Source organism: Mirounga leonina, unplaced genomic scaffold, assembly GCF_011800145.1.
Source record: "Mirounga leonina isolate KUSES-001 unplaced genomic scaffold, KU_Mleo_1.0 Mir_200, whole genome shotgun sequence".
In the NCBI taxonomy this organism is placed as follows: domain Eukaryota; kingdom Metazoa; phylum Chordata; class Mammalia; order Carnivora; family Phocidae; genus Mirounga; species Mirounga leonina.
This window is the reverse complement of record NW_023270503.1, coordinates 24,443,249-24,454,158: the sequence shown is the minus strand read 5'-3', so window position 1 is coordinate 24,454,158 and position 10,910 is coordinate 24,443,249. Positions and strand designations below refer to the sequence as shown.

At 58.5% G+C, this 10,910-nt stretch overlaps 1 protein-coding gene across 1 annotated transcript in view; it reads right to left on the bottom strand.

The window, feature by feature from the left end:
• Nucleotides 1-10,910, bottom strand: part of ARHGAP23 (Rho GTPase activating protein 23) — a 68,339-nt gene that overhangs the window by 22,951 nt on the left and 34,478 nt on the right. The window contains exons 8-14 of the mRNA XM_035027466.1: nucleotides 10,527-10,579; nucleotides 10,273-10,440; nucleotides 4,475-4,792; nucleotides 3,073-3,134; nucleotides 2,687-2,817; nucleotides 1,940-2,061; nucleotides 1,423-1,578 (exon numbers count right to left, since the gene is read on the bottom strand). Coding sequence (XP_034883357.1) covers nucleotides 1,423-1,578; nucleotides 1,940-2,061; nucleotides 2,687-2,817; nucleotides 3,073-3,134; nucleotides 4,475-4,792; nucleotides 10,273-10,440; nucleotides 10,527-10,579 — 1,010 coding nt within the window. The remainder of the gene's footprint in view (nucleotides 1-1,422; nucleotides 1,579-1,939; nucleotides 2,062-2,686; nucleotides 2,818-3,072; nucleotides 3,135-4,474; nucleotides 4,793-10,272; nucleotides 10,441-10,526; nucleotides 10,580-10,910) is intronic.

The following is a 10,910-nucleotide window of genomic DNA, read 5'->3' as shown; positions in this document are numbered from 1 at the left end:
GCCGGGACTGCCTTCTTGTCCACCTGCCCCCTCCCATTCATCCTTCACAGATTCCAACACTCAAGTTTCCCACCTGCTCCAGCCCTCAACATCTTCTCCTTCCTCATCACACAGTCTGGTCCCTGGTGAGAGATCAGCCTTTTCTCTTGGCTACTATCCCGCATGTCATGTCTCCCCATTTCCTCCCCAGGGGCAGGAAGACTGTCATGTATCACATAAAGCTTCACAATATGGGACTCATGGGACTTCATTGCCCAGATCTGCGGTTTTCCAAAATATCTTTCTCAGCAGAGCCCCTTTCGTCAAACATGAAAACCCAATATGAAAATATGACATTAAAAAAACAAACAAACAAACAGAACAAAGCAGATTAGTCTAGTTCAAGCAAGGATGGGGGCTCCTGACCTGTTCCCGGCCTCCCACAGCTCCTCTGGGGAACACAGTTTGAGAAACATTGGCCCTGGGCGCCTGGGTGTCTCAGTTGGTTAAGCGACTGCCTTCGGCTCAGGTCATGATCCTGGAGTTCCTGGATCGAGTCCCGCATCGGGCTCCCTGCTCGGCAGGGAGCCTGCTTCTCCCTCTGACCCTACCCCCTCTCGTGTGCTCTCTGTCTCTCTCATTCTCTCTGTCTCAGATAAATAATAAATAAAATCTTTAAAAAAAAAAAAAGAAAGAAAAGAAACATTGGCCCTGCTGCAAATACTTCTGTTATTTTTTCTTTTTCACACTGAAATACGTTTTTGGCTTTTTTCCGGCTTCACTGAGCCATAACTGACATATAACCGGCTGCGAGCTCTTAAGTGTGGCTGTCAGATTCCTTCCCCAGCCGGCTTTGTGCCACCCGACCAGCCCCTCCTGACCCCGGCTGCAACGATGCAAAGTGCTGGCTGCCCCACAAAATGCCCCATGCCCCCCTCTAAGCCAGGGGTCCGCAAACCACAGCCCGGAGCTCAAGTCCAGCCAGTGGCCTGGTTCCGTATGGCCCTGGAGCTAAGAAGGGTTTTTATGTGTTTAAAGGGCTGTGAAGAAGAAGGAGGAGGAGGAGGAAGAGACCGTGTGGTGACCAAAGCCTAAAGCGTTCGCCACCTGGCCCTTTACAGAGAAGGTGAGCTGGCTGCTGGTGACCCTTCAGAGCCCGCGCCTTTGCCCCGGCCATTCCCTCAGCCTGGGATGTCCCTACCCGGCTTTCACGGGCACTTAGTGAACGCTGTTCGTCCTCAAGGCCCCCGAAACTACCACCTGCGAGCCTCGGCCTCAGGGCTGCCCGGCCATGAGCGTGTCTCTATCCGGCTTGCCGGGGCAGGTCTGCCTCGCCCATCTCGGGGCCCTGGCTCACTGCCAGGCACATCGCAGGGTCCGATGACCACAAGAGACACACACACAGCACCTTGCCCCCCCCCGCCCCTCCCCCGCCGCACCCACCTCATCCTGCAGGTTGATGTCACCGGGCCCACGGTTGAGCTGCTCCTGCAGGCTGGACACCACTGCATTGTTGCCTGGCACTCGGTAAATGCCCGTGGATTCCAGCCCCCGTGCCTCCACAATGCGACAGCACGCGGCCACGATCAGGGGGACCCGCTGGGGACACAGGCAGGGCAGGCACGTTAGGAAGGCGAAGGGCAGGAACTCCCCCCAGTGGGCCAGAAGAGGCAGGAAGGCCAAGACCGGAGCCGCGCAAGCCCAGAGCTGCTGGGAGCCCCGTGCGGGACGGCCTCCAGTCTGGGGGCTAGACAGAACACCAGAGCCTCGCCCAGCTGCAGGCCAGCGATTCTGGGTTCTGCCTCAGCTCTGCTGTTCCATCCCTGGGTGCTCCCCCACCCCTCCTACCACTGGGTCTGCAAGATGAGATGGAGCGCTGGTTCCAGAGTCCCTCAGCTCTGGCCCTCTGCGCCTTGGGCTCCCCCGTTCCCCGCGCCCTCCGGAGTATGGCGCGACTCACCTGGTTCTCTATGGCCGGCTGGCACTCCTCCAGCCGGACCCCAAAAGCCCTAGGGGCTGCCTTCTTGTTCTTCTTGATGATGTTGATGCCCCAGGGGGTTTTGGGAGGGGCAGCACTGTCATCTGGGGTGGGGGAAGGCAGACAAAGCCAGGTGAGCCCGGGGGGCGGGGGGGGGGGCCTGGGGAGGGGCAACAACCACACTTGGCCACACACACTCACCCATGTTTGGACATATGGGGACTCCATCAGAGAAGCTACTGGAATGCTGAGGGCTGATGGAAAATTATATCCTGAGGGAAGATCTAAGACATGAGGGTGTGTGGTCCTGAGGACGCATGCCACAGAGGAACGTAAGGACTTCTATGTGGTCTCAAGGGCTAAAACAACAAGGTGGGAGCCCTAGATTCTGGTACGACCAAAGAAAGAACTTTCTAGTAGCCCGAAGTGTATAAAGATGGAAAAGGCTGCCTCCAGAGAGGATGAGCCTCCTGCTCCTGAAGAGATACGAGCAGAGACTTGGAGGCTACCCAGCTGGGATGTCATGGAGGGAAATGAGGTTCCAGGCCCTTCCAGCCCTGAGACGCTGAGAGCCCCCAGACCCTCACAGGCACCCACCCCCCACAACACACACACACACACACACACACACACGCCCTCAGCTCCCATGCAGACCCACAGGGCTGACCCCCACCGTCCCACGTGCACACGCACACACACACATTACCCCCTTAGCAGCCACCTTCCTACCCTTGCTCCCTGCAGGCTGGTCCTGAGTCCTGAGGCCACGTGCAGTACTCTGTTTGAGGAACTCAGACTTGAGGCCCCCCAGGCCACGAGAGATTTTGGGGGAGGAATCAGCTTTGGGCCCAGAGCTATGGCTGTGTAGGAAAAGGGGGAGAGGAGAAGTCTTCATCTGGCGTGACCCAACATGCCACCTGCCCTAGCCTCCTACCACTCTGGACCTCCCTCTCCATCCCTGAAGCAATGGGTTCGATGCCCCTGCCACCCTGCCTGCCCCCAGCATAGGGTGACTCAGGGGCTGCCCTCAGGCCTAGAGGTGGGCCAGGAGGATGACCTCTGTCTGGAGTGCCCCTACCCCCTGGCCAGGACTGTTTAGGAGAGGCGGGCCTCACCTTACTTTGCGATAATCATTAAGCTTCTTGCTGATCAGAGCTTGGTTGGCACAGCCGGGGTCCTGGAGGAGAGGAAAGAAAAAATAGACCCTATCAGTGCCCACAGCCAGCCAACTCAGGTCTCATCCCTGGCCCCAGCCTCCGCTTTGCCTCCCCTCTCTCCTCCATCTGTCAGCTGGAGGGCTCACACCCTGGAGCGAGAAAGACCAGGGCTGGACTCCCGAGCGCCCCCTCACCAGCTGTGTGACCTAGAGTAACCCACTAGCCTCTCTGAGCCTCAGTCTCTTCCATAGTAGCAAAGGAGATAATACGGCAACCTCAGGGCTGGGGTGCAGAATTACGCATGTAGCACTGATCGCATTCCTGGCAAGACACAGAGGATGTGCCCCATGACAGGCAGCTACTGCAATAATGAAGGTCACTTGGGACCCCCCTGACTATGCCCTGCTGGGGACAGCCCAGCCAGGCCCCCCAGAGCAGGGGCCACAGATTCCAGGCACTTTCCTCCCCACAGTAAGGAAAGACAATGTTCTGAGGAGAGCAGAGCCTGGTTCAGCAAGAGGACGGGTCTCCCCTCAGTGAGAGGGTCTGTGGCCCAGGAGCTCTGTACTAGGGCCCCTCTCCCCATGGCCAGAGCAGGTGCACACGTGGACCAGGGCCCAGGCCCACCATCCTCGGGCAGAGACCAGCCCCTGAGCCCAGGACCCCCACGTGAAATCCGTGCAGGTGTGCCGACACACCACTGTGCAGGCAGCTGGCCAAGGGGGAGAGGGGCAGCGGACACCCCAGCCCAGGCTCCTGGTGTGCAGGTGCAGCTGCCCAAGAGGGGGCGCCATTTAAAAATTACTCTGAAATCCCTGCCAAAGCCTCTGGCTCAACCCAGTGCAGCCTGCTGCCAAAGGCCAATCCTCTTGGCCTCCTCCCAAGGTCAATGTGTTCGTGCCCCGCTGACAGGCCAGCCCCGTCAGCAGTGCCAGCCACAGTTCTGGCCCCGGGCACCTCCTTCTGTAACACCCTCCAGAAGAAACCCCTGCTTCCTGAACCCCAATCTGAGGTTGGCCTGGAGCTGACCTCTCTGTGCCAGAGCCCGCCCAAGGCAGTAATAATAATAGTTAATAATGATAATAATAATCATCAGTGTCATTCCTCCAGTTATTACTGTTACTGCCAGCCAGGGAACACGGAGGGTGCCAGGGGCTCTGGGATCCACTGTCTGCGTGTTCTCTTCACACCAAAGCCCAGGTGGGTGGAGCTCAAGGCCCGCTCCGCTTAGCCCATTTTACGGACGAGGGGACTGAGGCTCAGAGAGGTTGACGAGGTCCACGGCGGGTGAGGGGCGGCCCTGGGGCCCCCCACCCGTTCCCCGTCAGCCCAGGCCCCGGGTGGGCGGCCGGGCCCTCACCTCGCCCTCGGCCCTGCTGTTCTCTCGGATCGCTCTGATCCAGCCCAGCATGTCATCCCGGTCCTCAGCCTGAAAGAGATATTCACAGAAGTCAGCGGTGGTCAGCCGGAACACGTGCCTCCTCTTGGTCTCGCTGTAGGAGATGTCCACCAGGCAGGAGCCGATGCAGACGGGCGCCGCCTCGTCCTCACCTGCGACGGCCGCCGCCGCCCCCGCCGCCGCCGGCCCGGGCTCCCGCCGCTCCTTGCTCAGCGAGAGCGAGCGCGCCCGCAGCGCGGCGTACACCCGCTTCCACTGGCGCAGGCCGCCGCCCGCTTTCTGCAGGGAGACAGGGGGAGGGGGAGAGACGGGAGAGGGGAGGGCGTGAGAGGCCAGGCCTGCCCTCCCCGCCCCCACAGCCCGCGGGAGGGTGGGGGGCCTAGGAGAGCTGCGGGGGCCACAGCGGTGGGGGCCCCGCCCCACCTCCTGCCCAGCCGCTCCGCCGCCTGGACGCCCCCACCCATCGTTCTCCGTGTCCCCACCCCCCAGGGTCCCTAATCTTCCTTTCAATAGTAGCACCTTTCAATCCTGCCATCAAGGGCATCTGACATCCGCAATGCCCCACAGAAGCCGCGGCCCCCCGCAGCATGGCCCACCTTACATAAAATCCTTGTAAAGCCACTCCTAGTCCACACACCGCCCCCTGCACAGCAACTGGTCAAGAATCGTCCACTGCACCTGCTCTCCCTGCTCTTTGGCCTCTCGCTCAAGGCTCTACCCAGTATCCTGGCCGCGCAGGCCCCCCGTGTTGCCAAAGCCAGGGGCATCTTCTCCGTCCTTCCCGGCCCTTTCCTTAACCTCTCTGAGGCATGTGGCCCGGCCTGCCGCTCCTTCCTTCTCTAAACCCTCTCTTGGCACCCCAGGGTCCCTGTTTTTCCTCCTAATTCCACTGGCTCCTTCTCGGTCTCCTCCGCTGGTTTCCTTCCCCACAACATCCTCTCACCGGCGGTTCTCAACGGGGGCGAATGGTGCCCAGGGGGACATTTGTATGGAGACATTTTCAGTTGTCACACCTGGGGAAGTACTATGGCATCTAGAGGGGAGAGGCCAAGGATGTTGCTAAACATCCCCCGATGTCCAAGACAGCACCCCACAACAAAGAATCATCTGGCCCCACATGTCACTAGAGTTGGGTTAAGACCCTGCCGTACAGGAGGGGGGGGCTTCAGAACTTTGTCCTGGGCTCCCCTTTCCCTGCATGCCTCTCCCGTGATGTCATCCATGCCTGTGGCTTTAAATCCCATCTGTCTGCTGACGGTGATTCCCAAATGTATCCCTGGTCTGGCATCCCCCCCTTCCCCCCCAGTCACAGTCCTGCACCTCCCACCCCCTGCTCAGTGTCCCCACTTGCATGTCCCGTAGGCACTCTGCACAGTACCTGCTCTCCATGGGGCACTTGATTTTTGCCATCAGACTTATTCTCCACAGCAACCCCTGCTCAACTTCTCCAGCTCAGTAAATCCACCCAGACGCCCAGAAACCTGAGAGTTGCCCTTGACCCCTCCCTTTTCCTCACCCTTGACATCCAACCCATCAGAATGTCACAGCTGTTCTGCTTCCAAAATACCACGTGTCTCCATCTTTCCTGCTACCCAGCACCTTGTCCACCCCACCACCTCTTACCTGGACAACTACACAAACCTTCCCAGTCCCCACCCTCGCCTCCTGTAATCCACTCTCCACCCAGCAGCTTCGGCCACCATGTTTTTTAAGTAATTACACCCAATGTGGGGCTCGAACTCATGACCCTGAGACCAAGAGATGCACCCTCTACCGACTGAGCCAGACAGGCACCCCTGCAGCCCTCATTTTGTTTTTTTAAAGATTTTATTTATTTATTAGAGAGAGGGAGAGAACACAAGAGCGGGGAGGGTCAGAGGGAGAAGCAGACTCCCGGCTGAGCAGGGAGCCTGATGAGGGGCCCCATCCCAGGACCCCGAGATCATGACCTGAGCCGAAGGTAGACGCTTAACCAGCTGAGCCACCCAGTCGTCCCTGCAGCCACCGTTTTGAAATGTAAATGAGATCATGTCTCTCCCCTGCTTACACCCTCTCGTGGGTTCCTGCCATCAATGGCATCAAATCTAAGAACTTTCGTGGTGTGTCCCTCCCTCTCCAAACTCAACTTCTCCACCAACGTCTTTCTCACCGTGTCAAGACACAAGGGCCTTCTCTAGTGAACAAGCCAACCCTTTCCTTTCTTGGGGCCTTTGCTCTTGCTGTTCCTTCGGCCAGGAGCCCCTTCTCTCGCTTCTCCATGTGGTCTCCTTCTTGCCCTTTAGGTCTGAGCTCAAATGTCACGAATATCACCTCCTCAGTGAGGCCTTCTCTGACCCTTTTTTTCTAAAGGCACCTCCCTGCTACCTCCAAACTTGAAGCCAATCACACCGGTTCATTTTCCCTGAGTGCTTACTGCAACCTCCAGTTGGGCTGGTTGTGGATCTCTCCTGGGGGCAGGGAGCTTGTCTCTCCGCTCCTGTCCACATCCAAGAGCCTAGAGCGTCCACGGGTGTGGGGTAAGTGCTCATCAATATTCACTGAATGAATGAATGAATCATCCCCGGAGCATGCTGAAGGCAGAGGCTCCATCTCCCCCATCAGACCGAGGGCTCCCTCCCTTGGGCTGGTGGCCTACCTACTACTCCCACCATGGGCCTCTGCCCTCTGAACAAACCAGGTGAGGAGTTTCCACGGCTGGCAGGTAACACAGCCACACGCGGCCATGAGCCCCGCCCACCACCACAGACCTGCTGGACCAGACAGGATCGTCGGAGCAGGAGACAGCATGGCCCTCCAGGGGATTTTTTTATATCAGACTGAAGTGGTGGCAAGGGGCCCCTTGGAGACCAAACCAGCTAGGTGACCTTGGACGAGTCAAGCCCCCTCCCTTGGCATCAGTGTTCCCTATTGGTAAAATGAAAAATGTACTAGCTGGTCACCAAGGTTACATTCAGCTCAAATACTAGGTCTGTGACCGCAGGGACCTGTCACACCCGCCCCTCCTCTGCCCGACAGCAAATGGCCTCTGAAAGAGGCTGGGGAGTGGGAGGGGGTCACCCAGGAGAGGCTAGACTTGCCAGAGCAGACAACATGTGCCTGGCAATCAGTTCCCTGGACAGACTAAGGGCTTGAAGCTGACTTGAGGACACCTCTCCTAACTCCCAGGCCACAGCACTGAGGGGACAAGTGAAATTGGGTGCTGGCTGAGCCTAGAGTGGAAGGTCCTGTCCTCCAGAACTGGTCAGTGAGCAGGAAGGAGCCATCTCCCCTCCCTGCCCGGGAGACGCTGTGGTGGGGCTGCCGGGGGCCATCCAGAGCCGGGGACCAGGCTACCCGGCGGGCAGGAGTCAGTTGTCCTCCCCAGTTCCTCAGAGAGGCTCCAACTTTGGGCTGGAAGGGTTTGCCACCCTGGCCCCCCTTCCTCAGCTCACACAGCTGGCCCCTGCTGTCCCTCCTAGGCAAGCCCTCCTGCCATCTTGCTGGCTTTCCTCCTTGGTCTGCATTCCCCATGTCCTCTCAAGGTGCAGCCAGTCTCTCGCCTTCTCCTTCCATGCTCTCCCACGCACCCGTGCACACCTCGATGGACTCCTTCCCAAGTGCCATGCCCCCGGAGCCTCTCTCCCCAGGACACCTCCATGTCCCAGGGCCCTTGGACTCCACAAGTCGCCAAAGGAACCCTTGGCTTCCTCTCACCAAACCTGCCCCTCCAGTGCCTTGTGGCTCAGGGGAAGGCCCCATCACCCCCATAGCCATCATCTGCCTCCTCTATCCTCTCTCACCTCCCAGCCATCAGCAAGCCCAGGCCATCCCTCCCTTGATCTCTCCAAATTGTCCCTTCCCGTCGGCCCCATGCCAGGACCTCGGTCAGGGCCCCCACCCTTGCTCACCTGGACAACAGCAATGCCCTTATCTTCTCCTATCACAGACCCTTGCCTCCTAGGCTTACACACCTCCCACGCCCATGGGAACCCCTGCAAAGGCTTGCCGTGGGGGATGAGGCCCCGCGAGCCGGCGCCAGACTCCTCACCTCGGCTTCTCCCCTCAGCCTGGCTCGAAGCCACCCAGCACGCCCTCCGTACCCCCCAGACCATCCAGGAGGGCATCTCCGCTGTCAGAGCACTCACCTCTCTCCCTGCTTTGTGGATTCTCACACACCCTTCATGTCACAGCCTCCTGGACACCTTCCTGCACCCCGCCGAGATTGGGGTCACTCCACCCACGCCACTCCGCTCCTCCCCTGTGACAGTCACGCACTGGCAACTATTATGCACCATGTGCTTTCTTGGCTCGTCCTGAGCCCCAGCAGGCAGGACCGGCCTGGCTCCCTCTCCACGAAATACCCAGAACCTCGACCACGAACCGGGAGCACGGCAGGCACTCGGTCATTACCACGGACTGGATGAGGGCACGGCTGAATGACCGCCCCCGCCTGACCTACCCAGCTCACTTCACCTCACACCGGCCCAGGGTGCAAGATAACCCTGTCCCTATCTTACAGATTGGAAAAGTGTGGCACAGAGCGGGGGAGGCTGCCCAAAGCCTTATGCTGGCCATGAGTGGCCAGGCAGGAACTCCATGTCTGTCTGACTTTATTTTTTTTTTAAGATTTTATTTATTTATTTGAGACAGAGAGAATGAGAGACAGAGAGCATGAGAGGGAGGAGGGTCAGAGGGAGAAGCAGACTCCCTTGCCAAGCAGGGAGCCCGATGCGGGACTCGATCCCGGGACTCCAGGATCATGACCTGAGCCGAAGGCAGTCGCTTAACCAACTGAGCCACCCAGGCACCCCATGTCTGTCTGACTTTAAAGCTGATGTTCTCTCCCCAGGTACAAGACCTCTAGAAGGCAGGGCGGAAAATTTGAATCATAGCAGAAGAGCTCCCTGGCCAGGCCCCACATACACTTTTGCTCGGGTTAACTCGTTTAATCCCCAGCAACAGGTGTATATGCTAGGGGTTGTTGTTAGCTCTATTTACAGACGAGGAAACTGAGTCATAGACAGCTGAGTCACCCAAGCTCCCTCAGCAAGGCATGATGCAGTCACGGGCCAAGCCCAGGTTTATGCTAACCACTCTGCTCAGCTCTGCCTGGGCGGCGTCTCCTTCCTCCTTAGCCTCAGCACAGCCTGGAAAGGCCTCCCTACTCCGTGGACCCAGGGGCCCCGCCCTCTCACGCTGGGATCCTGTTTGTCACCCACGGCCCAGCCATTTCCATCGCTCACCTGGATCGCTGTGGTGGCTCTTAACTGGTCTTCTTGCCTCAGGTCGGCCCCTCTCTAATTCATTCCCCAAGAAGCCGAATGAAAGAGGCCCCAGGGCCTTCAGTTGCCCTCGGGACAGAGACTGAAATCTCTCCTCGTCCTGCAAGACCCCGAAAAGGCTGACTCCTGCCTTCTTTTGGGGTCTCAGCTCCCCTAAAAGAATCACCCTGGCCTTGCTCCCTTACTTTCCATGAGCCCCCGTGTCCATCTTTGGGGTGATTTGCCAACCAAGCATCACTGTGGGGTGGTTCCGTCTGAATTTCAGGCACACTGACCGGACCCATGGCACAGCAGAGCCCATCTCTCTGGTTAACCTCTCTTCCATGAGTTCTTTAGGTCCCCCAGGAAGTTCTTCCTGGCATCTAACCTCCACCCCTCATGCTACAGCCTCGGCTGGTTCTCTCTGGCTCCAGAGGCTGTGGGGTGGGTGCAGAAGCTGGAGAGTTCTGCCGGAGACGGCTTCCATCCACCTCCACCTCATTCCAGCAAGCACCTTACCTTCCCCTTCTTGGTGAGGACCTGTTTATAACACAACCAGCCTTCTCTCCTGATATCGCTGAAGGTTGCGTCCGAGAGGTCAGAGGTCGAGTGGCGCTTAGAGGGAGCCTCCGCATCTTCGGAAGTGCCCCAGCTATCCAAGGACTGCAGTGAGACAACAGAGGGCAACTTAGGGTGGCTCCCACGGTGCCAGCATGCCAGGAGCCCCATGGGCCTCGCGCAGCCTCCCAGGCTGCTGTGCTGTGTGGCCTCACAGGCCCCGCCTGCCCTCTCTGGACCACGGCGCTGAGGTCATGGGACGCATGTGCTGAGGAAGCCAGAAAGGAGGAAAGGCCGTGACCTGCCGAGCACATGCCTCACCACGCTAGAAAAGCCAATCTGGAACCTCCCACCACTTTATAGACTTGAAGAAACTAAGGAAACAGAGGAAGTGATTGTGTTGACTTGGAGTTAAATAAACAGAGGAAGTAGAAACATCAACAGAGGCTGACCTAGTGGAGCAGGTAGTCCTGCCCACAAGGAGTTAAACGGAGGAAGTGATAGTGTCAACATGGTGACAGGTCAAGGGAGAGTTCAGTAAGCAGAGGAAGTGATAAGGAGCGAGCCAGGTGACAATGTCCTCAAGGTGTCAAATGAAC